Source organism: Psammomys obesus, unplaced genomic scaffold (assembly GCF_907164565.1).
Source record: "Psammomys obesus unplaced genomic scaffold, mPsaObe1.curated_primary_1811, whole genome shotgun sequence".
In the NCBI taxonomy this organism is placed as follows: Eukaryota; Metazoa; Chordata; class Mammalia; order Rodentia; family Muridae; genus Psammomys; species Psammomys obesus.
The window spans coordinates 18,837,549-18,853,921 of NW_026596057.1; the positions used below are offsets into that span (position 1 = coordinate 18,837,549).

A 16,373-nucleotide genomic window follows, 5' to 3' on the forward strand; every position below is an offset into this window, starting at 1 on the left:
GTGTGTGTGTGTGTGTGTGTGTGTGTGTGTGTGTGTGTGTGTGTGTGCACGCACGTGTGCAGAGTCCAGAGGAGCACATCACATGACCGACCCAGTCTACAGCTCCCTGCCTTGTTCCTTTGAAGAAGACTGTCCTGCTGAACCTGAAGCTCACTGTTTGTCCAGCTGGACCAGGCATCCAGCAAGCCCCAGCAATCTTCCTGTCTCCACCTCCCTATCGCACTGAGGTTGTAGGAAGACCTACAGCTATACCAGGATTTTACATGGGTTCTGGAAATTCAGACCCCAGTCCTTATGCTAGTGCAGCAAGTGCCCTTACCCATGGCTCTCTCTCCCTCCAGAACCCTAGAATTTTTCAGTGCTGAATTATCTAAAGGCACATGCTGTGTCCTAAGACTTATTTAAATATAGGCTATCAGCCATGCCCATGCTTGTGATGTGTACAAAAAACAGAATCAAATGATATTTTTTGGATTCTGTGCATGCTATGCTTGAATGATAAGACCACTAGGGTCTTAGAACAACATATGTGTGTGTGTGTGTGTGTGTGTGTGTGTGTGTGTGTGTGTGTGTGTATTATACATATTTAAGTTTATAAATAAACATATATGTATGTATACCCACATATATTTGTTTATATATACACATAAATGTGAATATTTGTGTAGGGATATGTATGAATTAAGTTTATATACACACACATATATGAATATATGCTCACTGTTTATATTATATGTATGTGTATATACATGCATATATATGTCAATTCATTTTTTAGGGACAGTAATAAGCATGGCTACCAGCTATGAAACAATACTTTGCCATTCTTATTTATAGTAAAGTGAGTTAGCATACCTTGCTTAAGGTATAGACTTAAGCACTTTTACCATATGCAACAATTGTGTAATACACATATATATTGACTTATAATCACCTTAAAATCCAAAGGAATCCTTTCTCTAGAGAAATGAAATTAATCCTTACATTGTCTGTATTACCTTTGTTCTTTCATCAAGATGTGAACGAATGTAGACAGAATGTGTGCAGACCAGACCAGCACTGTAAAAACACCCGTGGTGGCTATAAGTGCATTGATCTTTGTCCAAACGGAATGACCAAGGCTGAAAATGGGACCTGTGTTGGTGAGTGCCAGGCTATTTCTCAGACAGAAAACTCTTTACCACCAGCAAGTTAAGGAAGCAATCTATTCTAGAATAAGATGGTGACATAAACTTAGTTAACAAGAAAAGCCTTCTCCATCAGTTCCTCTATGACCCAACCAAATGGCATACAAGGTAATGAAAACCCAAACAGACTTATGTCTGTTTTGAGCTCCCGTCCATCATACATTTTTTGCAAAGTTTAATACCACAAGAATTAGTATGTTAAGTCATATTATTTCCTTTTTAATAATTTATTTAGTTTTATTTTATGTGCATTAGTGTGAAGGTGCCAGATCCTTTGGACCTGTGTTACAGACAGTTGTGAGCTTCCATGTGGGTGCTGTGAATTGAACCTGGATCCTTTGGAAGAGCAGACAGTGCTCTTAACCACTGAGCCAACTCTCCAGGCCCAACTCATGTTATTTCTAACTTGAAATTTAGCGTATCTGTTTAGAAATCCCAGCAAGGTCAAGAAATAGTTCTAGATATTTATTTAAAATATGTAATATTCTGAACTACTTTAAATATTCAGTCCAGGAGAAGAAAGTAAATTCTATTTACCTCAGCTTTCCTCTTTGTGGCCTATTCTTGTATCAGCTCACCAACTCACCAGATGCCATTGATTGCAACTTAGGATATAAAATGAGTCATGTTTCTTCTAAGTTTATTCTTTATATGTCTATTCCATACCAGCCTACATAGATGGGTAGATCTAGAAACTACACAGATTAATGGAAACAGAGCAGGTGAGTGAGGTGGATCAGGAGGTGAAGACTCCTGTAGCCAAGCTCAACCACCTAAGCTCAGTCCCTGGGGCCCACACTGTGGAAGGAGAGCTCTGGCTCTCAGAAGTTATCCATGGGCTCCCACGTGTGAATGCTCTCTACACACAGCATGAGAAAACGTCACAGTAAATAAAAACAAGGAGTTAATTTGACTCAGTCTCCTATCAAAAGGGGACAAGCTCTACAATATGAGGTAAAATGAAACCCCATGAAAGATATAAATAAATTTGAACAGTGCCTAAGAGAGTGATCATATGTGAGAAGCATGACTATCAAAAACATTGTGGAAATGATCACACTTAAATTTAGGTGTGCTGGACAATTAACTGTGTTGCTAGTAGGAAGGCAACAGTAAGAAAGCCCTGTGCTCAGAAGAAATAGCTAGACATGAAACACTGACCACTTGTTGACAATTGAGGTGCATGAAGGGTTTGTATGCCCAAGAACTTCTAGCGCCAAGTATTGGACTATCACTTTCAAATACTTTTTAGCTCTAACACTATGCATATAGGTAACTATTTTCTTTAAGTGGAGGAGCAACCACCTCCAACCATCACGTACAAGAGCATGCAGCTGTGTTTGGTTTTTGATGAATACTGAATCTATAATTAGGTCTAAGATAATCAGGAATGACATGAACTAAAGTTTCAGAATAAGAAGCGGCAGCAGACATCTAGCCCAGTGAGAATGAAAATATAGAGATTTATGACTTCAGTTGAAGGTTACAGAACTTACCCAGCTGCAAAAATAACTTAAAGCCGACTCTGATGTTAGCAGCCAGGGTGTCTTCGAAGGAGTGCTACTGCTTTAAATAAGAGAGAGTGAGAGCTGGGCTTCCTGGTTTTGCAGTGCAGGTGAGGAAAGAAAGTGGGGATGTCCAGCCGGCAGCTGCAGCTGTGGAATGGCTGGGGATCAGAAACAGTGTAGCACCATAGCTCCAAATCTGCCTACACACTGACCACTAGGACAGATGAGATGGCCAAAGGAATTGTAGAGAAGTACAGAGAAGAAAAACCGTAAACAAAGATAAGAACAAGGCTCTTTCCACAGTAGGAAACAAGGGGGTCGGGAGGACCCGTTGATAGTAGCAGTGCCGACATTTGAGCACAGGTTTACTGACTCCAAATCCTGCGTCCTCACATAACATAAAATCAGTGACATGGTGAGGAACACAAGCTTTGGCAGCCAGCGGAATGAGAATTTTAGTATGATAACTAGGTTTGAAGGAGGAATGTTGCTTTCTGTTGTCCCCACATCTGTAGACATCGATGAGTGCAAAGATGGGACCCATCAGTGCAGATACAACCAGATGTGTGAGAACACGAGAGGCAGCTACCGGTGCGCATGCCCACGGGGTTATCGGTCCCAAGGAGTTGGAAGACCCTGTATTGGTAAGTTAACAAAAACCCTTCCATAGTAATACAGCTGCTGATAGGCTACCTCACCTTATCAGACACTTATGGTCATGCTCTCCGGCTACACTTCAAAGATGTGTACTGGTAGTAAGCCATAACATAGTCTGGTTACTGCTTCAGAGACTTGGCATTGAGTTCAACACATATTCGCATTTCAAGTATTGTCATGCCCATTTCCTCAGTGCTTCCTGTATAATGCATATATCGAAGTGAACTGCCAATGTGACAGCCACGGCAGTCTGACTCTCACGGTTATCTTATTACTTCTCTATGTCAAGCACTGCTTAGGAAGAGGCACAAACTCTTTCTAAATATCCGTACCTGATTGATTAAAGCCTTGGCATTATGGTTGGAGAGTAATATGTCTTTACTTTGTTTCACAGACTGATTGTTTATCCCTCTTTTGTGTGTGTGTATGTTTTTTTTTTCTCTCTTTTATGTATGATGGCACACGAGCAGACATTAATGAATGTGAGCAAGTACCTAAGCCTTGTGCACATCAGTGCTCCAACACCCCCGGCAGCTTCAAGTGTATCTGTCCAGCAGGACAACATTTATTAGGGGATGGGAAGTCTTGCGCTGGATTGGAGAGGCTGTCGAATTTTGGCAGTCAGTACAGTAGCTATAACCTTGCACGATTCTCCCCTGTGAGAAGCGACTATCAACCTCCGCAGAGTTACAGACAGCACTCACAGCTCTACAGCTCCTACTCAGAGTATAGGAACAGCAGAGCATCTCTCTCCAGGAATAGAAGGACTATTAGGAAAACTTGCCCTGAAGGCTCTGAGGCAAACCATGAAACATGTGTAGGTAAATGTCAGCCATATTACATTTCCTTTCTGTGAGCTCACTTCCTGTTCTGGAGTCTAAGCATGCGTATAGCACCGTGTTTGGTGCACTGAATTACATCTGATCTCAAGTCTGGAATGACTCAAGGTTTTAAGACATATTTTCTGGCACCTAAGATGATTAGAAACTTTATCCAATTAAGTGATGTATTTGCATGTGTGCATTCTAATAATTTATTGTGCTATGTCAAGTTTTTCTTTCTGATCAGTCTTGAACAGTGTTGCTGAATTAAATCCTACATAGATGTAAATGTCAGTGCCATCAATAACGTGAGGTTTTAGGAAGATAGACACATTTTCACATAATATGATATAGTCCATAACATAGCTTTGTTTGATGCAAAGGCAGTGGCTTAGAAATGACAGTTTTAGTGACTCAGTCAACTGTTCTTCCTAACCACCCACCTCCTACTGGCGGTTGTCCTTAGCCTTACCATGGAATTTCTCAGTCGGGTTATTTTATACGTTTATGAACAGAAAGATGTGATCCAGAGCAAAATTTGGTTCCATTGCTTCCAAATAGGCATGCTCAATGTCTTTATCTGAACTCACAAGTCAGTAACTTAATTTTACAAAATGTAACTATAATTTCCTGCCGAAGAACTGAGACTTTACTTTCACCTAAGTTGTAAACATTACTATCTGCCATATGTTTAACTTAATTTTTGGTTTGTATTTACAGTTTGCATGTCAGTGAGCTAGGCATCAAGAAGAAGTAGCCAATATCAGTTAGCCCCACTATTTTGTTAGAAGGCAAAAGAAAGCAAACAGCAAAGGAAGGAGGCAAGAAAGAACTCCTATTAAAATTCAGAGACCATTAGGCTGGACCGTTCATCCTTAGAGTGCTCTTGAAAGACCGTTAGACTAGCTCATCCTGACAGCTCTCTTCAATGGCCATTAGCCCATCTCATTCTCACAGTATTCTCCATGTTGCTTATCCTTAGTGACATTCACATTTTGTTACAACTTTTTTTAGTATTGTGAGGTTTTCTTCACCTTCTGACTTGATTTTTTTTTCATTTCTTTTTATACTCTTCTCCATCCCCTTATCTTTTTTAACATGATTCCTTATTCAACTTTAGGTAGACCCAGACTCTCCTGTTGCATAGGCTTATCTGTCTCCTCTGCACCTTCTGAAGAATGGATGGAGCTTCATACATTATTATTGCATTTCGATTTTTCCATTGTTTTTCTTTCTAGTTATCCTAGTGTAGCTAAAATTTATCATTATGTTAACTCTGTTCTGTGGATATGCGTTTGAGAACTGTAGTCACTGTCAATGGCTTGCACTTTAAACTTTAATGAATTTATTAGCAATGCCCTACGGCCAATGTGGACAAATACCACACAGTCACTAATTCTCTGCATCACCCATTATTCTGAGTGTTTCACACCTTTCTGTGCCTACAGTTTTAATCAGACTCTTCACTCATCAGAACTTCCACTATTATTGAGTAACATGTTGTCTTTAGAAGTTTCTTCTGAACCATTACTCATGATGTTTTGTAGCCTCCCATCATCACACTTTTGTCTTCATTTTGAACAAATTCATTATTTCTATTCTACTTTTATTGTCTTGCTCATGCCCATGTCATAAGTGAACTAAACCACACCCTCACACCAGTCATCACCCGATTGTTATACTCTAACACCTGAAGGTACACAACAGATTTAGAAAGATTCTCTTACAACAACCCAACTTCCCGTTTTTGTCACTGACCATAGCCTCAGCTCCACCATAATAGAGTCCACTGAAGTTTTTTTTTCTTGATGTTTATATTATGCCAATACTATGGTGCATCAGAATTATCTTCCCTTGATAGGCATGCATTGTTCAAAACTATTTTAGAGAATCAATCATGTAATATCTAAAGTAGGCTTTTATAACTCATTAATCTGTGGATCTTTCCAATACTTGGGGAGATCTTTCCGTTACTTAGGACTGTTAGGAGGCTTAGATGTCTCTTAAAATATGGTGAACATTTTATTGCAGCTAATAAAGATATTCACACTAAAGTTGCAGACAGCTCTGAAATCATCTAATAAAAGCAACTTACAACAAATACTGACTGCCTTTAATTAACCAACTGGGATGGACAAGTTACAAAAGGATTAAATTGACACTGTGTAATCTTGTTAGATTTGGGCAAAATTTAGTTTTTAAAGAGTTGATCCCAGGGCTTAACAGAAGTAATGAACTTAGCTTCATTCCTGAAAGCAGAAGTCAGACTTTGCCATTTTTAAATTCATATGTTGCAAAGCGCCATGTTAACAACTTCCAGTTCAAAACCATTTGAATTTCTGTTGTTGTTTTAGATTAAAGCAAATATTTGAAGAGGAAAGTCCAAATAACCCACACAAATTATGAAATGAGTACTTTGGTTAGCTAAAATGATGCATAAACATGGAAAGTGAATATTTGCTGAATATTTATCATTAACATATTTTGAATTATTACAGTTGTTTTCACCATGTGCAAAGCACACAAAAACAGATTCATTTGCTCTGAGTCATCCCCCAGACCTCACTTGGTCTTTGCTGTATTCCTACCCTTCTGAGCTCCTGTTCCACTGCATGTCATAGTCTTTTGTGTCCCACTGGTTAGTGTGTGCTCAGGGACCATGAGAGAGCTGATCAAAACAAATCACAGTTGGAATACAAAACAGATATTGAACTTGAATTATCGTCTACTCTCACTGTACTCTTAATTGTGTGTGTGTGCTTGACTTTTCACTTTAATGTATTAGGCACCCCCTTGTGGCTTATAGAGTATTTCCCCCAGTTCTTACAGTGTGGGAGCCCTGCCAGCAGACCGGTGAAGCAGAGCAGATGGTCTTCTTGATCCCCTTGGGCCAATGAGTTGACTGAGGTCTTGAGGAGTTAAATGAGTCGCCCGAGTCAGCACAGATACAGGCGTGTATTTGCCACTAGTAGTTCGCCACTCTACAGAGATTAGGAAATATTTCTCACAATTATGGAAACGTTTCCACTTGAAAATATCTGTGTATGAAAAACCTATGTGTAGATGTTATAGGGAGAAGATGCAGAGAGAGAGAGAGAGAGAGAGAGATCTAAGGTTCACATAAAATAAAAATGGGGGCTAGGGAGACCGCTCCGTGGTTACAAGTGCTGGCTGCTCAAGGCATCTGGGTTTCATTCCCAACACCCACAAGGCAGCTCACAGCAGTTTGTAACTCCTGCCACAGGGGACCCTATGCCCTCCTGTGAACCCCAAATGTAGTGCACAGACATGCTACACAGACATACATGTAGGCAAACACTCATGTACACAACATTGTAAAGCAATTTTTAAATGGAGGCTTCTTTTTCTATTTAACATCAAAAGAAACTTTTGGGTAAATTTTAGCATTCTAACAAAAGATTAACTCTTTGGCAGTTTAGGATTTTACACAAATCTGTCACACATGTCATTTTAATGTAATTTAGCAACACAGAAAATAAATGACAAAGTTGAAGCTTCAGCTCATATACGTATATAAGATGGTAAAGAAGTGTTCATACATTATAAAGTAGTAATGGTGACTGTTGTAACATACTTAATATTTATATCACTAAAAACAGAATTTGAAGTATAATGGCTCTAATCACTTTTAAGAGCATGAATGTAAAGTCAGGAGCAAATGTTTCTGTCTTATGTTGGCCACTTGTGTTGATGTCTCTGTCACAGACCCTGCTTGTGTTTGGGATGCTTATACACTCTGTTTTCTTGCTGAACAGATATTGATGAATGTCAAAACAGAGATACTTGTCAACATGAGTGTAAAAACACCATCGGGAGCTACCAGTGTGTCTGCCCACCAGGTTATCGACTCATGCTCAATGGGAAAACATGCCAAGGTGAGAAGATGCTAGAACTGGAACATTTACTGTTCCAGTTTGACTGTAGAAACATGAGAAAATTTTGTAAATAACTATTCTCCTAGCTGCCCCTTTTCTTCCATACTTACGGGTCAGATGTTCTAAAGCAGGGGTTCTCAGCCTATGGACAGTGAGCCTTCTGAGGGTAGCGTGTCAGATTCTCTGCGTATCAGGTATTTACATTATGATTCATAATGTAGCAATATTATAGATATGAAGTAGCAATGAAAATAACTTTATGGCTGGGGTCACCACAGTATGAAGAACTGCATTAAAGAGTCATGGAATTAGGAATATTGAAAACCACTGCTCTAAACAATGCTTTTCCAAATAAGAAAAGCAAGAGAGAGGCATGTCAGTGAAGAAAAATCATCAAGACACATACTTGGTGTGGTCTTCCTTGAAGAATCATTAACCCAGTTCATATTAGAGATCTTTCAAACCTAAAAGGAACACATCTTTTCAAACAGCTTTTTCACCATTTAGCTGGGGTGGGGAGGAAAATGAGAAGGAGGGTTTGTGGAGTGACCCCCAGGTGAGGATCTACCTGTGTTTTCTCAGCGGACTTACCGCTAGGGCGCCTGGTGGAGAAATGGTGATAAGCTCTTCATTCTTTGAAGACTCATTATCATATCCTAGTTCTGCAGGAGGGGAAGACTGAAGGCAGATGACTTGGCAGTCCTTCCCCTTAAGAGAAGACAAATGTAAATAAATCAAAATACTAACTTATATAGTGAATTTGAGGGCAAAGCATAGTGAAAATAGAAAGGAAAGAATAGAAAGGAAGAATACTGCTAACCACCAGATTTCCTTGTTTTGTGTGAAAAACATGAAAAGAGAACAGCACTTTCTTGACATATTATATTGCAAAATATACTTACATCAAAAGAAATAGCCTATTAATCTCTTTTGACAGATTCCCTCAGTTTTGTGAATAAAATCTAAGCATGATATATGCCTCTGAATTTTATTCCTTTTTGTCATATACAAACTAAATTCTTTTGAAAAGTATACCAATAAAATCTTTAAGAGAACATTTTATCAGTAGCCACAAAACTGAGATTGAATTTTCCCTTTTGCACTTTCACAAAGGACTTACCAGGAAGGTAGTTTGTAGGAGATTTGTCCTGGAAACCAAGACCAAGGGAAAGAACAGCTTTACTTGACGAACCAAGAGCCATTCCCTTCCCTAATTTTCACTGTCTGAGGCTCTCCATTTAGGTTGTTGGTGCTGGAGGAAGCCTGAATTCAGTAGAGCCTTTGCCTTCATCCATCAATCACTGAACATTATTAAGAATATACCCTACATGAATAACTTGACTCAGCAATAAGATATGATTTGCACTCATGTATGTAAATAAAACTACTACGTAAGGTGACTGTGATTCTCCAGTGGCCAAGTACAGTCAAGACCAAAGGTAACACTACCTCAGACTCTATATTCTCCAGTGGCCTTTTATCATTCCTAAGGTGCTATGAACACTTACTTCAGGCAGCACACTATGGGCCAGGGGGTGGAAGTGTTAACACTTCATACTTTAGAACTGACTCAGCCCAGACATCTTTCTAAAAGAACGCCAATGTCGCTAGGTTTGGTGGCAAATGCCTTTTCATCCCAGCTTTCTGTAGGCAAAGGCACACAGATCACTGTGAATTTAAGGCCAGCCAGGGCTGCATAATAAGAGTTTGTATCAAATTGAGAGAGAGAGAGAGAGTGCCCAAAACTACAACTACCCTTTCTACAGCTGTCTCAGGATCCAGAGCAAATACCAAAGCATTTCGAATTACCAACTGAACCACAAAATCCCTTAAGCAAAGTTAAAGGGTTATATGATATACTCATTAGAGAGATTTTTCTTCTTTTCTAAATCTTGCCAGTTTTTTTTAATTGCCCTCATTTAACTCAAAACATTTTTCAGTTCTCATTTGTGCTACAGAGTGGAAAATACTGTGAACAAATCAGAAACAGGTGTCATGGAAGTGTTTGCACTTTAAATGGGTTACATACTTTTGTGGTTTTAAAAAGACATGAGAGAAAACATTTCTGCCTTTTAAAGAATTCTTCACTGTAAAGAATAGCTTAGAGTCTCTTTATAGATTTAGAAAGTGTTTGGGGCATTTACAAGGAGCAAGAGGCTTTCATCCAGGTTGGTTTTTTTGTGTGTGGGGTTTTTTTTTTAAGTTTTATACATTGGTAACGGCCTTGTCAGTAAGAGCTGGGAAATCACGATGGACAGTATAATAGGAAACAAAGACAGAGAATCCTGTCAAAAGTGGAAGTCATCCGGATGTAAAATTAAAAACAAAATACAAAAAGTGTGGACCAGTCAAGATTTGACTGAGAAGCAATGAGGAAAAACTAAAAGAACCTCAGCCTGACTTCATGAATCACAAATATTTAAAGAAGAAAAATTCAGATAGACTTTCATACATGACAAATAATGCTTTGTTTGAAAAATATTAATAAAAGAATATGCTTCTTAAAAGAAAAAATTAATATTGTCATGACACTGAATTTGAAAGGAGTTCTGTCATCTACAGTTGTAAAGACATGGTACATGTTGGTCAAGAGTCTGGGTTACATATAATTTCTGTAGTATAACTGTTTCAAGTATATTTATCCTGAATTATTTTTTAAAGTATCCAGAAGCAGTTCTTAAAATCCATCATATTTTCTAATGCTGTTGATATAAAAATCTTTCCAGCTCACTTTGTCATTCTTTTCTTTTAGCGGGGATACTTACATAATTGCCTCTACTTCAGTTTCTCTTACATTATTCTTATGATGTTTACTAAAAGCCAGACATCATAGTTTGATCCATTATAGAAGACAAGAGTATTATTCCTCTAATCTTCCATTAAGACGAGGTCTCATTAAGGAGTATGCCACCATGCCCAGCTTTATTTCTGTTTTTGTTTGTTTTGTTGTTGTTTCTGTTTTGCCTTTTTTTTTTTAAGAACAGTGAATAGAATCACAGACCATAGATAAAGGAGGGTCACCTGCCTGGTCGCATAGTCTTTATAAAGACTCCTTATGGAAAACAGACATTAGCATGGACTACAGTCATGCAGGCCACTAAACACTTCTCACATTTGCTCAAAATGTCCAAAGGCCTTAGTAAAACACAAATATTTATGAGGTGATATTAACTTTTGACTGTTTAGACTGCATGTATAATGTGGAAAATATGAATAGTTGTCATGTTTGGGAAATAATTCAATGAGACTTATATTTTTATTGATTTTAGTCTACAAAGCAGTGGGTTTCACTGTGCATCCCAAGTGATGGGATTAAAGGCGTGCACCGCCACTACCAAGCTGGACAGCATTTTTTTTTTACTTTGTGAATACTATTACTAAGTTGTAAATAACTGCTTAGAAAACAATATGCTTGTAATGAAATCTAAAATACTCTTTCAATACAAGAATGCAAATGGTAATTAATTCAAACTTGGCTGTTCATTGTATATGACTAATACAGTGCCTCTTGGAATCGCGTCTCTCTTTTCTCTCTGTTAACACTGCTCCAAGTTTAAGAGCTCACAAAAGCACTTCGCTACTTTAACCCAAGTCCAGTGTCTAGTGCTTAGCTGCTCTAGAGAGAAGAAGGGAGAGTCACACAGGTCGGCAGCTGATCACCAAGTTCTCCCCAGCCCCTCACTTGACTGTAAAAGACTGCATCACGGGAACGCTACGCAGAGTCATTTGGTTGTCATTCCTTATTTAATGAGCATCTTCTTAGTTACCTGGGAAACAAGGCTGATGTGCATCCCATGTGCAGGCAGCTGACAAGGACCAAAAACCCTTGCCTTCCCTCACAGGATGTCGGGTTAATCAATAGGCCCAGAACCCCTGTTTAATGCTTGAGAAGGTTGTGAATCCTGCCCTATTTAAGATGCACCTGTGCTAAGTATAGTCTCATCAAAAGTTTGTCACTTCAGATTTGGCTCCCTCATTCAGATTTAGCTCTACACTGTCAAAGCAGTCAAATTGGATATCATAAGACCTCTAAGGCCATTTTTTTGTTCAATCTGTAATCTAATTTTAAATTGCTAAGGTGTGGGTTTGTAGCCATAATCTCTCAAAAGGGCTTCTGTCCATAAATATGTAATGTTGCTGTGTAGTATATTCATATTTTTGCTCTAGGACTTATGCAGCCTTTCTCTAGAAGTAGATGAAGGTTGGGAAAGGAGACTTCCAGACCATGAACTTCTTAGGCAGATTGATGTGGGGAAAGTAGATGTGTGGGAGATGAGGGTGTCGATTTTGCTCCCAAAAAGTGCTTGCCTGTCTTCACACTAGTGGACCTCCTCGTGAACCACCAGGCAGGTGAAAGTTACCACAGTGGGAAGATTAAATGAAATAATAACTTCAGGATCTCAAAAATACCTTTTGAAATAATTATTGAATTCTATGGGCACTCATTCAGAAATCTTTCAGGCTCTCTCTCTCTCTCTTCACCTCTGTGTGTGTGTATGTGTATCTGTCTGTCTGTCTGTCTGTCTGTCTTCCTCTGGTGCTCAGTTACAAATCCAAAATTAAAAATTGTGGCACAAAAAAACATTTTTCAGAAAGCTTGAAAGTTTTCCTCAGTTCTCTTACTTAAAAATAAATCTTATTGCATCAGTGTTTCCATTTAATAACTCTGTGAGGAAACCACAGAATACAATGTCTTTTACTTGCATATTTGTGCTGCTTATGCCATTGCTCCAGGGAACATCCCCATGCCACACTCCTGGGGGTGGACTCTGATGTCAGAGCAGTTCAAATCTGCTCTGTTTGATTAAACTTAAACTGTGGTTTGGGAACCATTTATTTGATCTTAGAGTTTTCTTGCTTCTTTTTTTTTTCTTCTTCAATTTATCATTCTCTTCAAGATCTGACTTGCCTAACAGTGTCCCATGAGTTTACAGCTTGGATCCTTTAATTTTTACTACCATCATTTCCTCCCTACAATTTGAACTTAGAACACAAGAATTGCTCATACTACAGAAGGATTCTTCTCTTTGCAAAGTATCCGCAGTGTCTCTTGATTTTTAGTTTGGTCAGTGTGCGTTTAAAATATTATTTGCTTGACAAACTTACATATGTTCTGCTTTTCAAATAGAAGAGACGTGAGTGCTCTTGAAAGCTGCCCGTTTACTTTTATAACTCTCATTTTTCTTTTGACTTTTAACATATATCAAAAAAAATGTACTCAGAGCAATCAGGGAAATAAATAGATGGGGAATCATGCTCCCCATTTTTGTGGCAGAAGCTTGGGTATGGCAAATACGCTCATTAGAGGACTAAGGTAGGAGAACTCCCTCTATATTCCAGTCAAATACGAATGTAGTAAAGACTGTTACAATAGCCCTTATGGACCCCAAGTAATGCTACCTTGTATTCTTTGCATGGTCCCTAGATGTAGATGAGTGTCTGGAGCAGAATGTGCGCTGTGGGCCCAATCGCATGTGTTTCAACATGAGAGGAAGCTATGAGTGCATCGACACGCCCTGTCCGCCCAGTTACCAGCGGGATCCTGTTTTGGGGTAGGTTTCACTCTCTTATCCCAGACCTGCTCTGGAAACCCTGTCTTTGACCAACATAAGCCTTGTCTACAGTCCTGTTTAACTCATTGGAAGTCAGGAGCCCTGAGGGGGTGCAGGCTGACTGTGTGTTTCTTCTTCTATGAATGGACAACAGATGAACTCATTAGGCAGCTGCCACTGCAAACCAAACCATCACTGGTCTGGACTCACACTGCTTGCCCTGTGGGGTGGCGGGCAGGACTCCAGGGCTCTCCCACACTAGCAAGTATTCTATGGGGTAGAGAGCCTGCCTTTTTTTCGTTGAAAAATCCCTCATTTCCATTTGCACTGCCTCACGCTGGTAAGTACTGTCAGCAGGAAGACTAATCAAGGAGTACCTTTTCTGTTTCTGTGATTGCTCACTGTGCATCAAGAGAAGGAGAGAAACAAGGACAATGGTCGGTGACATCTTGCTTACACTTCCCTGGTGCTGAGGGACTTCTTACTTCTAGATAAACTATTCTATTTCTCCCCACCCTGTCCAGGTACCAAGGTAACTGGATGCTTGAAAACAAGTGTCAGTGCTCATCTTGGATCATTCCGGGTCATTACCAGATGCTCACTGGAGCTCACACTTGATTTTCCTCTTAGTAATGCCTCTAGTTAATGTAGCATGGTCGAGTGTGTGTTACCCATAACCCACCATAAACCTGCTTGTGATCAATCTCATAGGAATGGAAAAGGGAAAGAGAGGATTGAAAATAGAGAGACTTATAAAGTATCTAAAAAAAGATTTGACTAAAGAATCTATATTTTTATAAAATAGTCCTTTGTGGGGGGTTTTCCTTTAGATCTCTAGGGGAAAAAAGCATTTTGAATGTTATTATGACTCAGTACGGCTCTGAAAGGGGAAAATAGTTTTTAATATAAAATAATATGAAAGAGATATTAAGAAGAAAGTCATCCTCCGAGAAATCCTAAGTGACCTTTAACTATTCTGAGAAAAAGAAACCAAATACCTATATATCCTATTTCTACCTCCAAGCAGCAAGTCGGTAAATATTATAATGTACCTTATTGTCTTCTCTCTAGGGAGCACTTGTTTCCAAGATATATACAATGCTTTTGTTTTATAAAGGAAAACTTTTCATTTTAAGGACAGTGCTGTTGGGACTGAGCTGGTGAAGCATGTGTTTAGTATGCACAAGGCCCACATCCAATCCCAGCACCCCACCACAAAAGAAAGAACGTATTCTTCTCACATAAGGACCTCCAACTCCTCTATTCTCAGCAGAGCAGGGATACTAACACTTGATGTAGACCAGGTTATTCTCTTGGCTACCTGGCATCTCCTTTGAGCCAGGGATGTAGGAAATGGGTAAAGCCACATTTTATAGGTGAACAAGTAAGGGTCACCACAGATAATGATCGCCTGTGTCGTGTCCTATCCTGTTTCAAGGTGTATAACTATGTGCAACTCATTTATTTTCTAACCTTAGGTTCTGCCTTAAAAACTGCCCACCCAATGACCTGGAGTGTACCTTGAGCCCATATGCCTTGGAATATAAGCTTGTCTCGCTCCCATTTGGGATAGGTGCCAATCAAGATTTAATCCGGCTGGTTGCATACACACAGGATGGAGTGATGCATCCCAGGACGACTTTCCTCATGGTAGATGAGGAGCCAGCTGTTCCTTTTGCCTTAAGGGACGAAAACCTGAAAGGAGTGGTGTACACCACACGTCCGCTACGAGAGGCTGACACTTACCGCATGAAGGTGCGTGCTTTGTCCTACAGTGCCAACGGGACCATTGAGTACCAGACCACATTCATAGTTTATATAGCTGTGTCTGCCTATCCATACTAGGAAGGACTCCAGAACCTAGTGCAAATGTTTAAACTGCATTAACCCTGGCAATCAAGGACCCCTACAGTTTACTGTCTCTTGAACAGTTGCAATCTTGGCGACGTGACAATGGTGCTATACTCCGTTATGTGTGCTCCTTGGTACTGCTGAGGTGGCTGTATGATCACACCATGATTGTGTATCCTTTAGAAGAGCCCTCTGTTATTTTCTTTATTTATTACACTGGAGCAGTTGCTTCCCAACGATTATTCTGATCAGCTAATAGGACACATCAGTGATGTTGTATAGTTACATAGAAGCTAAGATCATTTTCTTGGAAACAATGTTTAAAAAACTAATTCAAATAGATTTCTGAGCATTTGGCTATTCTTAGAATGGTAAAACCAGTTGCTATGTATTTTGATAAAAGCTTATGATATAAGATTTTTTAAAATATTGATATAAGTCTTATACATCTCCTTTTAGTTTAAGGTTAAAAAAAAATACCCACTATTACTGAACTATAGTACAGATACAACAAAATTTGTTTGATCCCAAAACGGACCTTGCCTTTATTAAATACTCAAGATGCATTCCCTGAGGTTTTGTGAAATCATCTGACTCTTGTACTATGATATCAGAAAGTTACTTTCCCTTTAGACAATTGCCCATGGCATGGGTCTTTGACATTTTGATATAACCACTTATTCACTCCGCTCCATAACTTTTACATTCCATATTTTTTCTGTCAAATAAAATAATTTTAAGACATAGCAATAGAACAGATTTCTTGATTACTGTAACCATATGTGTCCGAGTTAACATGGTAAACGTCAACACACTGTACATGGTGGTTACAGACGCTGTAAGCAATTGTCAAGATGTATTCTATTTTTATGAAGTGTATATATTACTTTAGTGTGTATTT

At 39.1% G+C, this 16,373-nt stretch overlaps 1 protein-coding gene across 1 annotated transcript in view; it reads left to right on the forward strand.

Annotated features, from left to right (window-relative positions):
- Hmcn1 (hemicentin 1) overlaps window positions 1-15,889 on the forward strand; it is a 354,052-nt gene extending 338,163 nt beyond the window's left edge. Inside the window, exons 68-73 of the mRNA XM_055624399.1 lie at window positions 1,017-1,142; window positions 3,211-3,339; window positions 3,823-4,173; window positions 7,950-8,069; window positions 13,495-13,621; window positions 15,100-15,889. Of these exons, the coding sequence (XP_055480374.1) occupies window positions 1,017-1,142; window positions 3,211-3,339; window positions 3,823-4,173; window positions 7,950-8,069; window positions 13,495-13,621; window positions 15,100-15,466 (1,220 nt within the window). The 3' untranslated portion in view covers window positions 15,467-15,889. The remainder of the gene's footprint in view (window positions 1-1,016; window positions 1,143-3,210; window positions 3,340-3,822; window positions 4,174-7,949; window positions 8,070-13,494; window positions 13,622-15,099) is intronic.
- The last annotated feature ends 484 nt before the right edge of the window (window positions 15,890-16,373 follow it).